Here is a 20,743-nt window from a genome sequence, read left to right as displayed (position 1 = left end):
CAAATGATAGTAAAATAGCACTGATATATCATAGAAATTAATAATTTTGTTCAACAGGGATGCAATACATTCATCACAAGTGATAGTAAAGACTTTTATAATGTTACAAAAGATTTCTAGATTTCTATTTCAACTCAATTCTGTTCTGTTCTTTTGAACTTTCTATTCATCAACAAATAGAAGTGACACTCTGTTTCCACCTAAAAAAGCACTGTAATATATTGTGGCACTGCTGGTTACTCAGCATGCATTGCAGCTGGGGTCAAATCAGAAGTGAGTTTGGTCTGATTACTCGCTAGGACTGTAAAAGTGTGTGAATCTGTTGAAGGTGTGTATTTATAGCCTGTTGAACGTGTACATTTCACTGCAATATTGCGTTTTGTGTTTGTGTTAGCCTTGTTGAGCTGTGTAGTCCCTTGGCGGCCATGTTTGTTATTGCTATACCTACTTGTATGATGTTGCTTCTACTGTTTGCACTCACTATGTGACATAAGTGTGACATTACTTAAGTCATTTTTAATATCTTGTCTAGCATTAACAATATGCTGAAAAAATTTGCGAGGGCACAAAACAAAGCTTTAAGGAACACTCCACTATTTTTGAAAATAGGCTCATTTTCCAACTCCCCTAGAGTTAAACAGTTGAGTTTTACCGTTTTCGAATCCATTCAGCCGATCTCCGGGTCTGGCGGTAGCACTTTGAGCTGTAGCTTAGCATAGATCATTGAATCTGATTAGACCGTTAGCATCTCGCTCAAAAGTGACCAGAGTTTCTATATTTTTCCTATTTAAAACAGCGCCTGAAAATAGTCCCCAGCACGCTCCCTGTGCAAGCAGGTGGTCACGTTGGTTATGTTGACGGAAGTTAGCCTATTTTCAGGCGCTGCGTAATATCATTGCGCCTGCTGCACCCATGGTACGGCAGCAAAGTTCCTTGATTATTACGCCGGAATGAGAGTATAGTTCCTAGCCATATCGGCCTAGAAAATCGCAACTTTTCATTTTCTGTCGGTCTTAGTACACGATGTAACTACAGAAGAGTCAAGTTTTAAATAGGAAAAATATAGAAACTCTTTGGTCATTTTTGAGCGAGATGCTAACGGTCTAATCAGATTCAATGATCTATGCTAAGCTACAGCTAAAAGTGCTACCGCCAGACCCGGAGATCGGCTGAATGGATTTGAAAACGGTAAAACTCAACTGTTTAACTCTAGGGGAGTTGGAAAATGAGCCTATTTTCAAAAATAGTGGAGTGTTCCTTTAACAAGAATGCGGTACATTGTCCAAGACGAAACAGTGTTTCTTTATTTGGAAGGGCTCCGAGTTCAGAGTTGTTAATTGAAGTCTTTTGTTAGTTATTGAGTTTTGTAAAAAGTCTGACTTCATAACATTTCGTGACATTAGATGATTTGAAAGCCAATCAAAAGCTACTGTACATTGTTGAAGAGGCCAGCTTTTCACAATTCAAGCCACCAATTTCCACTTTTCATGCTCTCACAGATTATAATTATGAACTCCTCCATACAATCTAGCATGTGCTAGTGATTGTTAGGCATCTCGCTGTCTTTCATGAGGCGACACATCAGCAGCCCGCAGGCGTCACGTAAGGGAATTTCAGAACGCTTTAGTCTGTCACTCTTAGATAATGATATTTATTTTCTGACAGTGTACAATTGAGTCTGAAAGCAGTCAATCAGATTATGAATTTACTAAGCAGACACAGACTTGACAACCAGGTGAAAATACGATGCGGTTCGAGAGATGTGAGGAACTGGCTTTGCATATAAACTGAGAATGATCGTGTTATTTATTTGCGTGTCGATTGCGTTATTTTAGGCCCCTATTCACTATCATGCATTCAGTTCCCTCACAGATCAGTTTCATGTGGCGCGAGTGTTTAGGTATGAGTCATTCCGTGTCAAATTAACCAAATTTCAGAAACTTCCTCGGCTCAAATTTAAATTTAAAATTTAAAAATAAGTCAATATTTTTTCTGAAGAATGATAAACATATATAGTGATGAAAGCCAAAATAGTAAATGTCAGACGTAGATTCAGAGCCAGATTACAGGGGGGTAAAAATGACTTTAGAAAGATGTCAGCATCATTATTTTATTTTTACACAGAGATTGGTAGGTCTATAAGTAAAATCTGTTGACTTAAGCAATCTGTGTTGCATTATTCGCCAGTGGTGACCATTCAAAATGGGAAAAAGTTTTTACGTTTTTTCACCAAACTTTGCATGCCTGTAAAAATAGTGGATTACTCAGTAAATATACAGGGGACCACTGGTTGAGTTGAGACAGAATGACCCATATAACTTTCTGAAGTAAAAAAAAAAGGATACTAATGTTGGGTTATGTTTTTTAAAAGTCTGTTTACATATTTTTTTAAGGAGTGGAGGAGGACACCATCTGTATTTATGCAGCATAATCAACAGTATAACTGTATTAGCAGGGAGATTTGACATGACATTAAAACAGACCTTTGCTAAAGTGTCATGTGATGAACAGTAGATTTATATTTTTATATACTGTATTAAGCCGAGAAGAGATGTACAAGAATTTTCACAATGTACTGCATGTTCTTGAAGTCATGTTTCAGGTTTAATACAAACATTGACCATCATTTGTTTATTAGTTTTTGTGGCTCATTTACCAGAAAATTAGACTGTAGAAAATAATTACATAAATAAAATAAAGTTATTTTTAGAAAAATATAATGTTTGCAGTAAGGCACTTACAATGGGAATAGAATGTGTATGTTTAAGAAATCACAAATGTGAAACTTGTGTTTATCCAATAACTACTAGTCTCGTTCATGCAAAATTTGCATGACAAAAGTTCATAAAAAGTGAGTATTTTACATTGATTGCATTACGCTGCTTAGTGTCTTTGTAAGTGCATTGTGATAAACATGTTTTCTTTGTTTTTAGTGACAGAAGAGTCCAAACTGTGGCAATCAGCAACATGCCACAGAACCCAGATATGTCTATATGTCTGCCGGCTTGAAGTTAAAATCCAACACGCAAACAGTAATTTACTGTTTCATTTGAGCCACATTGTATGTCAAATAAAGCAAAACAATAGCAGCCAACAGCACATTGGTGGCCCTGATAACAAAACCAGATACTGTGGCTGTAAATGGAAAGAATGAGGATTTGCGAGAGGGGGCGGAGTGGTAGGGTGGGCGACTAATTAGCCTTTTTTGTGTTTTAGCTGGGCGTGCATTGTGTACAGCGTGAGGGTTTTCTGGCCAACATATTACACAGGGATTAAATGAGGAATCGGGGGGCTCCAGTGGACAATATTAAAGCCCAGCACGCAACTATGCCATTGTGGTGACGGCGTTTAATCTGTCAGACCACTACGCAGGCGGGCGGGCGGACGGAGGAGAAAGGCGGAGGAAAGGGCTTTTTCCTGATAAAGGAATTAATTTTATTTCAGCAAGACGGAGCTACACCGTGTCATTCAAAATCTCGCCCCCCCCTCCCCAACCGTCAGTATTGGCACTTGTATCAGAAATAGCGAGAAACCATCAACAAACAAAAGATACGTTCGTTTATTCCATGCAGCTGTCGTCCATGTTTTGTATTATAATTTATGGGGGTCTGTAGATTCCGATTCATGTGTTTGCCAATGTAATGACACTGGAGGGACATGAATGACAGTGTGGTGTTGATAATGAGGGGAAATTATTAAACACATTATATAATCTGATTTTTAGATTCTGATATTCTTTCTCGCATTCTCTTTTTCGCAGTTAATTTAACTGATGCAAAAAAACAGGCCTGCCTCCCTGTTCTCAACCAAAGACTGAATGTCTTATCAGCCCATTTGCATTGCCATTGTTCTCGTGCAACAAACGGGCCGTGTGATAAAAATCCACAAAGCCGCGGCATCGCAGCAGCTTCATAAAATAGATCAAGACTAAAGAAGAACCAACGCACGCTCGGCTTTTCTCTGGTAATTGCCACAAAACATCAAGAGTTTTTCATTCAGATAGCTTCTTTCTGTCAGAGGCACTGTAAATGCCTCATTCCGCATGCTTCAATTAGACACGCTTAGATAGGTGACAGCAATTCCATCAAACAATTAGCTGCCATTTATTGCTCATTAGCAGAGATGCGTTTGTCTCATTTGATGTGGATGCACAATATTTCCAAAGGAAAACACTGTTGGACTTTTTTATACACTGATTGTTGCACAATACCAACATGAACACCTGTTGAACAATGACTTGCTACATGAAAATCAGTGTTGTACATCTTTTGTGTAAAGTAATTGTAAATATTTTTTGGTGTTAATTTATAATTCACACCAATACATGCTAGTCAACATAAATGCTAATAAATATGTGAGAAAAAATATTATTTGTAAATGTAATTATATTATAATTAGAGAATTAATATAATGAAAAATATATATTATTTTAAAATATATAATTTATGAATTATTTTGTATTATGAATTTTAAAAAAACATTAAATTAGAGTATTTTTATTGGTGATCTTAGATTTTTGAACCCCATTGTAAATATTTAATGAAAATATATGCTTCAGACACGGGTCACGACGAGGCGTTCCCCATAGCGACCCCTAGAGGACGCAGTGTCTCGTTCCCTACTCAGGGAACCATGGTTACATAAGTAACCTGAGACGTTCTTTGTCCAAAAATAAAAAAATAAAATAAAATGTAATATTATGGCAAGATATAATAAAGGCAATGTCTCTTTGTTGAGTATTTGCTGAGTTACAGTTCATTTTAATGACGCGTTTCTAAATGAAGATCACGCAGACCAAGGCGGCAGACAGCGCACCCTGTTTGTTTTCTTTATTTTATAAATGCACAAAGTTTAGTTGTTATTATGTGTGTACAAATATTACACAAATATTATACAAATTTATACAAATAAAAGTAGACCATTTACAGATTCGACTGATGTATTGCTCTTATCTGTAAGATCAAAACTGAAAGTGTAATTTAAGTTCTTTTCGGTGTCATCAGGAGAAGATGCCACAAAACGCGTATCCGCTATTTGGCTTTTCATCACAAGGTTTTTTTTTTTTTTTTTCTCAAACTAGTGGGAATGAAATGCAAAATAGACTTTTAATTGTTTATTTTTCCTCCGGCACTGAGTCAGACATCTCCACTTTAGTAGCACTTACATGCATCAAACTTTAGAGTTTTATTCCTGACTATAATTCTCCTAACTACAGTATATTCTGAAGGTTTTTACAGAGGGGTTTGTTCATCTATTTGTTTGTTCATATATACATTTGTCGGATTGTAGCGCCACAACAGCAGTCACTAAAGCCTGCTTTTAATAAACTTCTGCAAATGGATTCTAACGGCACCTCAGCCTCATTGTTACACAGATTTTATACACCATTATTGTTTTTTTCTATCTGATGACAATATTTTCTTATTTATAGAGTAATAAAAAGAGATATCAAAAATGCCTTTGGTAAAAACTCGAGCATGGCAACAAAATGCAAGACAATTTTGGCTTTATTTAATGTTCAGATTTCTGTACTGTAAATTTATGAAAATAAGTACATATTTAATTAGATAATGTCTAATTTGCATATTTAAACATAACTTGTAATATAAAAAAACTGGGGATGAATGATAATATCTATTAGTAAAAATTTACTCTATTTATTTTTTATTTTCTTATTTTTTTTGTGAACACTTATTTACTTTTGTTAACAAAATTGACTTTGATATATCTGCTGAACAAAGTATTGAAATATATCTTGTTATTTTGTATAGTAAGCACTCACTTTATTCATATAATTATTTGGTTGTTTGGTTATTTATCTATTATTTTTCCACTTTCTGTTAATTCAGGGTTGTGGAACGGGGTGGGGAAAGAAAATACATAATTATGTAATTGTTAGAATTTTTTTTGTTTAAGCATGTTTGAAAAATTAATAAAAAAAGTGCAAAAAAAAAAAAAAACATTTACTCTATTCACCTGGAGTGTCTTTCCTTAAAGGAATAGAAAATGTACTCACCCTCAGGACATCCAAGAAGTAGTTTGTTTCTTTTCAGAACAGATTTGGAGAAATTTAGCATTACATCACTTTCCGTCAGAAAGAGAGTTCAACAGCTGATGAAAACATCACAATAATCGTCAAGTAATCCACATGACTCCAGTCCATCAATTAACGTATTTTGAAGTGAAAAGCTTAATATTTGTAACAAACTAATTCATTCAATTTTTGACTTAAAATTTGATTCCTCTACTTAAAATATTGCTTTCTGCAGTGAAAAAGTTGTCTTCTCTGAATCAGGAGCGAAATATGCACAGATCAAGCACAGTATGTAAGCGAAAACGGTCCAAAACACTACTGGAGGAAGTGATGGCTTAAAATTAAAATAACATGATGGATTTGTTGATGAAGAAACAAGCTCATCTAGATCTTGGATGGCCTAAGGTTAAGTAAAATTTCAATTTTTGGCTGAACTATTCCTTTAAGATCCAGTCAAAACTACAATAAATCAAACAAAAACATGCCTTTTACTAGTATTTTATCTCATCTGTGTTGTTGTTGTTGTTTTTTTTCAGCAGGAAGGAAGTTAACATTTCAGAAATACCTTTTAGAAGAAGTTCTAACTAATCATTTGAATTCGCGTCCACACAGACCCATACACACATATATAACTATATGTATATTAATGCAAGTATTTGAGTGTATACTAGATAATAGACTTGTGCTCTACTCCACACAGTGTAGTTAATATCACATTGCGAACCACAAACAATTAACTCCTTACGGCCCTCTTATATATCCATTAAAAGCCTCCCTCTGGGATAAACAGACATTTTTACACATGGCCGGTTTCGAATTAGGCTGCTTTCTTCAGGCCAACACAAGCCATTTTCACAAATTAAGATATGCTTGTGTGTCAAAGGTATATGGTTATTTTGTGCATAGGGGGGTTGTGTTTGTGGGCTTTATAACTCATGCACTTCTTCTAATAGCCTTGGGATCAATTAAAGAAATAGTTCAATGAAAGTTTTGTCCTCATTTAGCCCTATATCACCCTAACCCTGTATTATTTCCTTACATTATATACACTTACATATACACATCAATTTAAGATGTGTTAGAATTGCATATAAAATTTAGATCTATTTGGATTACAGCATTTTAACATGAACTAAGTTAACTAACTATAAGTTATAAATAAAACAAAGATTATTGGAGTACATTGTTTTGTTTTTTTTACAAGAAAATACTATTTCACTCTTTCTGCTTCAATATTTCACATTTAACTCATTTTCTAACAGTTGTTTCTATTCATTTTTTCATTTTTCATTTCGTTTCTATTCATTTTTAATTTACTAACAGTTGTTTCTATTCATATTCAATCAAGTCATATTAACTGTGTTTTGACTTCATTGTATAAATCACTATTTTCTTTTGTTATTTGAAAAAAACAAAAAAACAAAACAAAAAAACATCAACTCTGACATTCTGTCTAACATCTAATTTTGTTTCACAGAAGAGTAAACAATATTTGGTCGGAATGACACAAGGGTGAGTAAATGGATAGCAATTTTATTATTATTTTTTGGGTGCACTGTTCCTTTAAATCTACAGAGGAGACATTTAGCAAAACCGCAGACGTTATTATGACTGAAAAGTAAGTCTAATATGCAGGTAAATCCTTGTATTGTAATGCAAAATATGATCCACGCTGTTTGAAATCAAAGACCTGTCAAAAGGTCATGTCTGTGTTCGCTGTTATTGCACTCTAGGTTCTGCTTGAATTTCATGCATGAATTGGCATTTTGATAGTCAGAGCTGAAGCTTGAAGGCCCGAACGTTTGCGAGCAATTCATCTTCTCCCCTTCTTATCCGTCCTTATTTATTTCTTTATTTATTTTTACCCTCTGGTTGTTCGATCTTGAGACTCGTTCCCGTGTGGTTTGAGGGCCAGTCAGCATTAGGTCTTATCGTGCTGCTGGGATTTTTGCCTGGGGATGGATTGGCCGGCTCCAAATGTCACTAACCTTGATTAATGTCACCCCTAAAAGTGCTGTCATGAAAAAAAAAATGCAGAAGTTTTTGCTTTATGAGTTGAGAGAAATAATACAGCAGGTACTGTACACAACCTGTGAAAAATATTTGCCTTTTGATAATTAAAAGGCAAAGTGCATCACAATGCAAAGCTTCCTCCTCCTCAGTCCATCCAGAAGAGAAAGGCTGCAAAAACAGATGTTTCAGAAATCAGCTTCATGGTAAAAGCTCCAGAGAGAATAGATTTTTAATGCTAACATTCAAGCAGCTCAAGGATTTCAGTCTTGACATGAACATGAGCTGATGTGCCTCAGAGGAGCATTTCTTGCCTTAGGTGTGAGATGTAATGAATTAAATGTATTCTTTGAAATGTTTTTTTTTGGGGAAGAAATTAATACTTTTATCCAGCAGGGATGCATTAAAAGTGACAGTAAAGAAAAAAAAGTTATATTTCAAATAAATGTTCTTTTGAACTTTCTGTTCATCACAGAATTCTGAAAAAAAGCATCACTGTTTTTACAAAAATATGAAGCAGCACAGATGTTTTCATCATTGATAATAATAATAATAAATGTTTATTGAGCAGCAAGTCAGCATATCAGAATGATTTCTGAAGGTGATACTGAAGACTGGAGTAATGATGCTGAAAATTCAGCATTGCATCATTGCATCATTATCGTTATTGTAAATTATAATAATATTTCAGAATATTACAGTATTTTTGATCAAATAGATGCAGCTTAGTTAAGTGCCGATTTTAGGAAGGGAATGAGAGGAAAGACATTTCTAATTATAATCAATGTTTACAGACCTATAGTCGTTAAATTTAATATGCCACTTTTTTAATCAGTTCCATAATGTTTCTTTGGATGTGTCTTGTTTTTTCCCCAAATTTCAATTACTTGAATTTCTTTTTAATAAAAATGTTAAAAATTGCAAATACTATAAATGCTCCCTTTATGAAAGGTCTAAGGAGAAAATGAACGGAAAAAATACTTCCAGAGCACTTGAAAAAAAATAAGTGGTCACTGTTGACATTATTCATGAGCTCATTAACATAAGGCCACCCACTTTTAAATATTTATGCGTATTCATCAACTACTACTAGAGTTGTGATTGGTTATCCAAACAACAGAGGTGATTTAGATCTTTTAAAAAAGAAGTTTTAAAGGTACAGTAGCAAAAACAGTCTGTTTAACCGGGTCAAAAAGAACATGACTGTTTTTGGTGCAAGAAACTTTGACTGAAATTATAATTAGACTTATTGGACTTAATAACAATGCACTTTTGTTAGGCCTTTTAGGGATTTAGCCATTATGTAATGTTAAAACAACAAAGCAGAAATGTTTGCGTTGCATATTAGAGGCTGAATGAGAACATCTGTTTTATGAGTCTCACAGGAAACAATCATTACAGTAACAGTACAGGCCTTCATACATCTTTAAAATGGTACACCGCTGTGCTGTACGTGTGGCTGGTCCAAATCTAAAGCAGGACAGCGAGTACCAAGCGAATGACACACTAACATGAGTGTGCTGGATGCGTCTGGACCCTGAGCAATCAGTAACCCCTTCAGCGGAGAGAGGGACGTTTACAGCACGTGTGTTTGGAGGACCTGTGATAGAGTGCCCCATTTCCAGCTATGATTTAACTGACAGAATCATTCATCACTCAGACAATCCTCCCAGCTCATTAGCAGCTGTTGTTTGGCTCCCATAAGAGTTCTGAGGGTGTTTGAGAGCATGAAGAGTGTTTCCGTGTGTGTTTTTGTGAATATTCCTGGATCCTCTCTTGGTCTCTTAAAGAAATAGTTTGCCTAAATTAAGATCCATTATTCACTCACCCTCATGTCACTGCTGTCGTGTTACTCAGAATAAAGTTTGAAAAAGATGAGGGTGAGTATATGATGACAGAATTTTCATTTTATATTATATTATATTATATTATATTATATTATATTATATTATATTATATTATATTATATTATATTATATTATATTATATTATATTATATTATATTATATTATATTATATTATATTATATTATATTATATTATATTATATTTGTAAGTATTTTTTGTTTTACTTAATTTTAATTTTAATAGTTCTCTATAAATTTTATGATAATTTCATGTTGAATGTTTCTTTATGAAATGTGTAATTACTCCAACCTGGTTTGCGACACTTACTGTGGAAAGACGCCCATTCATGATCATTTAGTTGAGCATATGAAGTTACACTACAGTAAATAAAAACATTTAATTCTGATGCTTGAATCACCTTGTTCTCCTACAAGAGTTTGTATAGTCTGGTCATGAAAAACACCAATGTGGTTATTCTTTTCAACCATATTTATTTAACCATCTACACAAAGAGTAAAAATCAAGGTCAGCATACAATGGCTGTAAATATTCATTAAAATTCATAGTAATGCAAATGTGGATGCAAGGAGAGAGGCGCTCTGACAGGTGCTGACAAACCAAACAGTGTGCCAATGTGCAAAAAACCCCAGTAGAACGCCGCAGCCCTAATGTAGTGTATGTAAACACCGCCGGACAAAGAGCAGCGGAGTCTCTTCTCACCCCTCGTGCTTTTTTAACCCTTATCTGCTTTGAAAAGAGACTTACTAAGCAGAAAGAGTCTTAAAAGCCCAAATGGAAAAGGTCACCAAAGTTCATCATGATTAACTCACGTCTGTCTGTCGGTGTGTGTATGTTGAATGTGTGCTTCTGATTGTGTTGCCAGAGGTAGTCTGTCAAAATCTTCAAAGTGTGTAGACGTCACTGTACTCCATGAGCGTACGGCCGCAATATTTATCGTGACCTGCTTTTCAACTCAGGAGCTTTTCAAAAAAACATCAAGGGAGGGAAGGATTAATCGGATCAAGCCAAAAGAGAAAACAGACAAGGATAAATACTGCAAGAAGGAATACTTTTTGGACTCCCTGGGGTTTCTGTCAGTGGAGATAAAAAACTTGCTATCGCTCTATGTTAATTCTCAATTCTTCCCTCAGATCTCTCACCCATGTACTTGTTGTCCTTACTTGTCCTCATTTTGGAAACTCTGAACTGCTACACTTGAGAGTGACAGTGTTGCGCTGCATGTTCACAACTTGTTGCACTTCATTTTGTTAAAAATAATGTTAATAAAAATGCCATTTGCAACCCTTTTTACTTCCATAATGTGATGTATTTCTCAGTTAAACAGGATATTCAATGAGAGAGGATATACACTCTTAAAAATAAAGGAATAAAGGTTAGTGTAAAAACATTTTAATAGTCTAAAGAACATTAAGAACCTTTCCTAAAAAGTTCCTTGGATTTAAAAGCTTCTGTCAAAAAAGATCCAGGTTTTGGCATGTGCTATGTGAGAAAATTTATATATATATATATATATATATATATATATTATGGACATGATTCAAAAAGGATAAATGGTCCTGAAAAAAAAAAAAATTGTTGTTCGCAGTCAAAAAATGGAAATTAATGGGAAGCGAATTTCATCTAGTAGAAACGTTTGGTACTGCGCCCCAAACAAAATCTTACTGAAAGCTAATTTTTTTAAATATCAACTGCAAATTTGAAACACAGCTTGTTTAGATTTATGGCTTTGATGTATACTCAAGTCTGTGCTCCAGAGCATTAAAGATTTATGACCGTTTAAGTTGGATATTTCATTTTCAGGTCTATGCACAAAAAGTGGTTAACAGGTAATAAGTGGATCTTAATTATTCCATAAAAATATTCTAGTAACATAAAATCCCCTAAAAATACAAAATATTAAATAAAAAACATTATCAAACTAAAATATAGTACATTCATTTGGTTGAAATAAAAACAAGTTTTATGAACATCTAAGCAGCAAAGAAGCAGTGGATTGTGGATTGTTTTGAGTTAAACTCTGTTTCTGTGTTTCCTGTTAGCATGTGAGGTGGGCTTCTACAAGCCAGTGGCAGGAGATCAGCTCTGTGGGAAATGTCCCCTCCACAGTCACTCTGAGACGCGAGCAGCTCTAACCTGCCCCTGTGATGCCAACTTCTATCGTTCCTCTACAGATCCACCTGCTTCTCCCTGCACAAGTGAGTCTTCATGTTTGCAAATCATCAAACCAAGAAATCTTCTAACTTTGATTTCATTTTTAGATACAGTGGCCCAGAAAAGTATTTGAAAACACATATATGAATGTCAATGCATAACATATGTAATATGTAAAACATTTCAAATGCTGCAGGATCTTTTCTCTTCACCAACTTCACTTTACTTTATAATTTTTTAAGTTTTACTCTTTTAATCAGCTGGATGATTTTTTGTTGATTTTTGGTAGATTTAACAAAGATCATCGCAATAAATATGTAAATTTTATTATTTTATTTATTTCATTTATTTTTATTTTATGCATTATATACATGTCTTATAATATAAATAATTTTGGATAAATAAAATTGATTAAAAAAAAATATAAAAAAAAAGTTTTTTATTTTAGGTTTAGACTTTGCTTAAAAAAATGTGTGTTTGTGCAATCTGTAAAACAAATTTAAATATTTTTAAATTCATTTAATTATAATAGTATTTTAAGTGTGCTTTAAGTCTCCCAACACTTTCTGGGACAAAAACTATAACTTTTTTTTACTTTTAATGAGTGGAAAAATCTCAAGACAAGATTACTTGTTGAACTGGGGTCGTGTGGTTACTGAAGTGCAAATTCAATCATTCTCTTTTGATCAGCTAGCCTGATAACCACCAATTCCCTCAACCTCACTAATTAACCTATAATTAAGAACTGTCTAACTTCACCCTCCCCGCAGGACCTCCGTCAGCTCCAGTAAACATAATCTCATCTGTGAACGGCACCTCGGTCAGTCTGGAGTGGGGTTCACCTTTGGACACAGGAGGACGCAGTGATGTCATCTATGACGTCCTTTGCCGGAAGTGCGACAAAGATGGGACACAGTGTGAGGACTGTCGGGTGGGTGCCAGAGGGGGTAACGGGGTGGGGAATGGCAATGGAGGAGCTGCAGACACCAATGGAGCTGTTAGTGGGACAGTTGGAGGAGGAGGACCTGGGGTGAATGGGGTCATGGTGGCCCGGACAGGAGCAGCCCTGGTGCGCTTTATCCCTCAGCAGATGGGACTTACAGAAGCATGGGTGACGGTGCTGAATCTCGCCGCTCACAGTAACTACACCTTCCGTATTGTTGCTCTAAATGGAGTCACGCACTTGAGCAACGAGCCCCCACAGTCTGTGACGGTCAATATCACCACAAACCAGGCAGGTAGGAGACACTAATGGGTCATTAAAGTTTGATTGCATTTATTATTTACATAATTCCTAAAACACTGCAGCTTAAAATCAAGGTCTTACTAGACTAAGGTCTAGTCTAATCTACTAGGCTCTAGCCTACTAGCCTAGTCAAAAGCTAGTTAACTTGTCCATGATGCGTTTTGAAACTTGGTCGACCTCAGCCTCTAACAAGGTTGAAATAGGCCCCACCAGCTATTAATCTGACTTATTAACCACCTAAAGTAATTTGAACCTACTATTGACCATAATTGACCAGTTTTAAACAAATTAAACAATGTAGTCTAACCAGGTTGATCTCAGCCAAACCAGCTAGTAATCTAACTGATGAACCAGCTTAATTAGCTTGAACTAGGTAATGACCATAAATGACGAGTTTTGAACAGCTTAATCAAGGTGGTCTACCAGTCCTAATCAGGTTGACCTCAACTAAACCAGCTATTAATCTAACTGATCAAGCACCTAGACTAGTTTGAGCTAGCCAAAGATCATGAATAACCAGTTTTGAACAGCTTAGTCAAGGTTGTCTACCAGCCCTAACCAGGTTGACCTCTGCTTCATCCTGTAGCTGATCGATCACCTTAACTAGTTTGAACCAGCTAATGACTATAAATGTTCCGTTTTGAACAGCTTAGTCAAGGTTGTCTACCAGCCCCTAACCTGGTTGTCCTCTGCTCTTTCATCTAGCTAGTCTAGCTGATCGACCACCTAAACTAATTTAAACCAGCTAATGACAATAAATAGTCAATTTTAAACAGCTTATTCAAGGTGGTTTGTCAGGCCTAACCAGATTGAACTCAGCCCCACCAGCTAGTAGTCTACCTGTTCAAACACCTAAACTAGTTTGAAATAGCTATAGTGATAGTAAATGCCCAGTTTTAAACAGTTTAAACAATGTGATCTACCAGCCCTAACCAGGTTGACGTATGCTCCATCAGCAAGCTAGTCTAGCTAATCAACCACCTAAACTAGTTTGAACCGCCTAATGACTATAAATGACCAGTTTTAAACACTTTAGTTTAGGTACCAGTTTAGGCACCAGCCCAAACCAGGTTGACCTCTGCTCCATCAGTAAGCTAGTCTAGCTGATCATTCACCTAAACAAGTTTGAACCAGCTAATAACCAAAAATAACCAGTTTTGAAATAATCTAAAAACAGCTAGAAACCATCTAAAGCTGGTATGAATAACCAGATTTTAACAGCTTAGTCAAGGTTGTCTGCCAATCCTAGCCAGGATGACTCAATTAGAAAGCTAGTCTAGCTGATTAACCACCTAAACTAGTTTGAACCACCTAATAACTATAAATGGCCAGTTTTAAAGTTTAGTTCAGGTACCAGTTTAGGCACCATCCCTAACCAAGGTTGACCTCTGTGCCATCAGCTGTCTAGTCTAGCTGATCATCTGAAGGTGGTCTGCTAACCCTATACAGGTTAATCTTGACTCCACCAGCTAGTGAGTGTACCTGTTAATCAACCACCTAAACTAGCTTCAACCAGCTAATAAGCATAAACAACCAGTTCTGAACAGCTAGAAACCATCTAAAGGTGGTAGTATCTGTATTTTATATCAGAAATAAAATGTTTCATTTCATTGTTCCTCATATATAACATAATTAAAATAGCTGTAGAATGAATCTGCTGTCTTACTGAAGTAACCCTCATGTCTTTATTTTCACAGCTCCGTCTCAAGTGATGGCCATCCGACAAGAAAACGCCAGTCAGAACAGCGTCACTCTTTTCTGGCACGAACCAGCGCAGCCCAATGGAGTCATATTAGAATATGACATTAAATATTATGAAAAGGTAATTTCTTCATCAGAGTGAATACACTCCAGGTCCTAAAGGAGTGATATTTATTAATTAACCGAGAAGGTCTCATCACTGAATAGCTTGACGGCGTGTCCCGCTTAATGAAGGGTCACATTTTATAGACTAGCCTGGAGTCAAATATCTCAGTTTAACCATTTGCTTTATTGGCAGCTCAGGCTAATTGAAAGGAAATTACCAGCCAATAGCACTCTCAGACTGTTTTGGCGAGATTATTTAACGTGACATTGAAGGCAAACACAGCGAGCCCTGCCAAACACTGGAGGGAACTTAATTGTCGCATGAGCTGGGAGCTTTGCTGCCTAATGGCGCAAAAGAGATCTCAGCTGTGACAGAGAATTAGTATACAGTGCCTAGTCAACAATGCCGCTATGTAAATATGATTTACGTGCAATCCCTGTTTGCCGAGCTGCTGCCCGTGTGCTGATTCCTGGGGAATGGTGCTTAACAAAGACCACGCGGTGGTTTTTGATGGATATGCGGCGCTGGCGGTCTCCTCAGGGGACAGAGGAGCATCAAAGGCTTTTTAACAAAGCGAAATGCTTCGGAGGGGACAGAGTTCACGGACGCAGTGAGGTGAAGCGGGGAATGCTAACAGATTAGTGAGCACTTCAGTTTAATCGGTCCAATCCTCCATTCTGGCTCTCAAAACATGATTTTGTCAGGTCCTGGTGTGAATTGTCCACTACTGTCTATATTTATGGATTGTATTTACGTAAATGACCTTAAATAGACTCTTTATTTGAATATACCCTCTCATTGTCTTATTTAGCCGTTTTCACAGGACAACGAGCAGCAAAGTTATGCTACACTGAAGTCAAAGAACACCAGCGCTAAAGTTTCAGGTCTGAAGCCCGGCACGAGCTACATCTTCCAGATTCGGGCCAGAACCTCGGCTGGCTGTGGGCGATTCAGCCAGTCAGTGGAGATACAGACCGGCAAAGCAAGTGAGTGTTCAATTATTACCAGTGCTACGGACATGAATTATACTTAAAGGGGTCATATAAAGCTACATGAACTTTTACAAGTTGTTTGAACTGAAATGTGTGTTGGCAGTGTGTGTACACAACCTCCCTAAAATGATAAAAATCCACCCAGTGGTTCAGTCCGCCATTGTTTCACCGCCGGAGCAGATGTAGACAAGAATGACTCCTAAGTGATTGAGGTCTTCTGTTGTTGGATGTAATAATGAACATAGCAGTCGTCATTTACTCCCGACATCTGAGCCGCTGAAGACGCAGTGGATTATGTTTGTTTTTGAAGGGAATGCGCCCCCCGATTCTGCATAAATGTGTCTCTGTTCGCGCGAATCATTCGTGATCCAGCTTCACCTAAAGAGAACTATGTTACAGACTTTTCATTAAGACCTTAAAGAATCATATCAACTTGTGGAAAATGGGCATCCTATCACCCCTTTAAACAATGCAGATTGTTGAGGAGAGACGTGCCATTATTTTTCAAAATAATTGGACTTAACTAATTTTATAAATATTTTTGTGAATGTCTTTAAGTGTGAACAAAACATAGGACACAGCTGTGAAACCTTCTATATATTTTTCGATTACTCTAATCCTTCTAGGAACATAGTTGTAATGTTTATGTTCCTTTACATATTTATATTTATTTATGTTTATGTATATTTTTTAGTTTAATTTTTATATATTTTTAATAATAAATGTATGTGTTCATATATTAATTTAATAATGTTTCATATTTTTAAATGTTTTTTAAAATTATTAAATGTTGAATATTTTTAATGCATGAACATGACACATAAAAACATGAAATATTGAGTTAGGAGTGAGTTATAATATAATACGAGTCATAATTCCACTAAAATAAAGAGAACATTGAATGAAATGGTACATTTAATCTCTTCCTAAACAGGATATAGTTAAAATGTTTATTTGTTTTAGTACATATTTATATTGGTCTATGATTATTTTTAGATTAATATATTTTTTTAATTTTTAGTTTATGTATAAATTAATTTATTATTTTAAATATGATTATACATTTGAAATTATATTTTAAGTGTACATTTTTAAATGTATTAAAATATGTATTTTATATATTAAAAATATTTTAATATATTTTTTGCATGAAAATATGTTGGAAGAAGTGAGCTTTAATGTCATAATTTTGATTAAAAAAAAGAGAAAATCAAATTCTATGGTATATTTGTGTTAAGAACATCCTAGTGTCTCTCATTAATCTTAAAGTGTCTCAAATCAGTGTCCTTATGGCATCTCCACTGGCATATCAAGCACCAAAAATACAAATGTACACATTATACCTTCAGTTTAAACTAATTGTTTTCATGTGTTTCATGTGTTGTTTTCATTGTACACAAACACACATTTCTGGCCGAACGTCTCCTGCAGTGAGAAAACCGGTGATCATTTAGAGTGTTTAATGATGCGTTTGTTGATATTTGGTTTTTGGTTTTTCTCCACCAGCTCCCCTGCGAAATACCAACATGACGATTATCTGGATCTGCATGGCTTCGGTAACGGGACTGGTGACATTTCTGGCCGTTGTCATCTGCAGAAAACGGCAAGAGGAGTACTTTGAATTGTCTGCATTCATTTTCCCTGCTTTATTCTGTTACATGTGTTAAAGGGATAGTTCATCTAAAAATACATTCTGTCATCATTTACTCACCCTCCTATCTTCTAAACATGTATGACTTTCTTTCTTTCTTACTTTCTTTCTTTCTTTGACTGAATCACTGACTGAATGAGCTCAACTTTTGAATAATTCAGACTGGTTTTGTGAACTGGAGCAAATGATTCATTGAAAAGATTTGACTCAAAAGAGTGATCCATTCACAAATCAGATATCTCTATTTGTCTCATAAATGTGCCAAGAAGAGCAGGGTGGATGTTCAGATTTTAGGTGAAATATTTTGCTGTTATATATCTTCAGAAGTCATACAGGTTATGAGGGTGAGTAAAATTATCATTTTTGGGTGAATTGTTAATTTAAGAGTATATTCATGCTAGCTTCCCTTCCACTCAAACACCTCTATGATTCATACTGTAATTATCTATGAAAGAGGTTCATGGGACTAGGTACACCCTGAAACACATACCTCACGGTGGGAATTTAATTTGATTGATGTTGGACTAATAACACTGTGGAAATATCCTTAAGTCATATATAGCACAACAGTGGAATTCCAGTAATAAAAATCCCATTCATTTTCTCCATACAGAAATCGCATGGACAAACCTACCTTTTAAGACAGACCTACTGGTTAAGTGATAATATACAATAGAAAGCACTGCAAAATATCATGAAACTCCCATGAAGCATTGTGAATGAAGTAATGTTTGCATAAGTTTTAATATTTTGCTATCAAGTTCAAATGTATCATATTTAATACTTGCAATCTTATACTCGGTAGTTTTTTGTACCACTGTTTCTGATTCGATCGATTCTTTTGTCATTTAAAATACTTGTTTGCTTTGAATCAAATTTTCAATATGATTGATCTCATGATTTCATGATTTGAACTCTTTATTGTAGAATTTTCTGGAATCTATAGAGAAATGAATGTGACAACACTGAAAAGTGGGCGGTCTCTGTTGCTCGATTGCTTTTTGATGACAGCAACTTAAAGTTTGTGTCAAATAATGAATTTGATTATAATTTATAATCCCTTCAATGAACGGACACTTTTTCTGTTCATTTGATATATACTGTATAAGGCATCGGATTAAGACACAGAGGACGTTTGTTATCCACATTTGAAGGAAAAATGTCTTGAAGTTAATGAAGTATCGAGTTAATTGAGTTTTACATACTTGTTTGAATATTATTAACATGTGGGTTGTATATGACAAGGCCCTGTTTAAAAAAAAACACACAATATTTCTGTTTCTTCTCCTGGTTCGCGTTACAGACGTTGTGGGTACAGCAAAGCTTTCCAGGACTCAGACGAGGAGAAAATGCACTACCAAAATGGCCACGGTACGAGAGACACTCTTTTCACCCGATGATTTCTCTTTTAATGAATTTTAGGCAGGAAACTATTGCTTTTTTTGCTCCAGTATCTTGCTGTAGCTGCTGCCTGGGCCCTTCAGAGATTGTGGCTGTGACTGAAAATTGCTTTCATGCTGCAATATGTGACCAAATGCTAATTCTGTTTATTCTAGTATCATTTCCAGAAGCCAGATTTTATATTGATCCCCACACATATGAGGACCCCTGCCAGGCTGTCCATGAGTTTGCCAGAGAAATTGAAGCGTCCAGGATCAAAATAGAGAAAATCATCGGTTCAGGTATAGCTGTCCTTGGCGATTGTGTGAAATACACCTGGGCACCTGGGGAATACATGAGAAATGCCAGGAAAAAGATCAGCATGATAAAAAGTTTTGCCCAAAGAATATGCAAGATGTTTATCATTTTATTTGAAAAAATTATATAAAACCCTGAAAAACAAATGGACTCACCGGTGATTGACCGTCTTCCTCTGATGTTTTTAGACACAAACAAAAGTGACTCTTCCTGTTTTGAGACCATTTACTTGCTATTAAAGGTCCTCATGATGAAAAAAAATAAATAAATAAATAAATAAAACCCTGAAAAAAAAATTACAAAAAAAACTACTTGAAATAAAATAAATATTAACTGAAATAAAATAAAATATATAAAACTTCAACTTTTAAACTTCAACTTTTTAGAAATATTTTTAAAAAATACTAAAACTGACAAAAACACAACAAAATTACTAGAACTTTAAAATTTAAATGAAAACACAAAAATAACACTCATACACAGCAAAAAAAAAACTTTTTCATAGTATCCTACGGAGCCCCTGAAGGGACCTTTGCAAAAATAAAAAATACGCAGACTTTCGCGTGCTCGCGAGAAAACATCGCGTGCTCACGAAAAAGTTTAGCGTGGGCACGAGAAAACATCGCGTGCTCACGAAAAATTTTAGAACGCACGAGAAACGTTTCGCAAGCTCACGCATTACAGTTTCCGGTTGCGTCACTCTCTGCCGTCTTACAATGAAGAAAACAAAAGCATGAAATATGTAATATGGCGTAATTTTACTGACAAATGTTGAGAGCGCACTGTTGTAGCACGAAAGTGCATTAATATGAAGCGCCAGTGCGAATCTCTCCTCTCGCTCAAAGTGTGCGTGTGTGCGCGCTTAAACTGCGTCCTGTGCACTCGCAATTATCATCTTTGCCTGAGACATTAATTATTTTCGCACCTGGACTAAACGTTGTCAAAGGTTATCAACCAATCAAACTTCCACGACTGTCCGATGAAAATGCTACGTGAAATCTAATTGGCTGAGAAGGAACTGCACCTGGAATTCTTTTGACAATCATATATGGGTCTGCAGTTTATTTACAATGTAATAATATTTAGCCATATTTATGGCGGCAATCCTATGCCATTAATAACCAAGCGCACCACTGATGCTGGCGCGCGCGGTAAATCACTTCCGCGAGAGGAAAACAGATTTACACGCGAGGAAACGGGAGCCCGAGAGCTCATTTCAAACCCTCGCGCGCGCGTGACATGTCCTCTGCGCGCAATACAAGCCCTCGCGCGCGCATGATCATTCC

The 20,743-nt window shown here is 35.7% G+C and overlaps 1 protein-coding gene across 1 annotated transcript in view; it reads left to right on the top strand.

The window, feature by feature from the left end:
* The window catches only part of LOC107751217 (ephrin type-A receptor 8-like), a 50,490-nt gene that overhangs the window by 21,406 nt on the left and 8,341 nt on the right, over window positions 1-20,743 (top strand). Inside the window, exons 3-9 of the mRNA XM_016566885.1 lie at window positions 11,952-12,107; window positions 12,834-13,301; window positions 15,007-15,131; window positions 15,928-16,102; window positions 17,615-17,720; window positions 19,063-19,130; window positions 19,316-19,441. Coding sequence (XP_016422371.1) covers window positions 11,952-12,107; window positions 12,834-13,301; window positions 15,007-15,131; window positions 15,928-16,102; window positions 17,615-17,720; window positions 19,063-19,130; window positions 19,316-19,441 — 1,224 coding nt within the window. The remainder of the gene's footprint in view (window positions 1-11,951; window positions 12,108-12,833; window positions 13,302-15,006; window positions 15,132-15,927; window positions 16,103-17,614; window positions 17,721-19,062; window positions 19,131-19,315; window positions 19,442-20,743) is intronic.

Source organism: Sinocyclocheilus rhinocerous, unplaced genomic scaffold, assembly GCF_001515625.1.
Source record: "Sinocyclocheilus rhinocerous isolate Xijiao unplaced genomic scaffold, SAMN03320098_v1.1 scaffold362, whole genome shotgun sequence".
NCBI classification, from domain to species: Eukaryota; Metazoa; Chordata; class Actinopteri; order Cypriniformes; family Cyprinidae; genus Sinocyclocheilus; species Sinocyclocheilus rhinocerous.
Note: the sequence above shows the minus strand (reverse complement) of the source record. Positions and strands in the feature narration are given on the sequence as shown.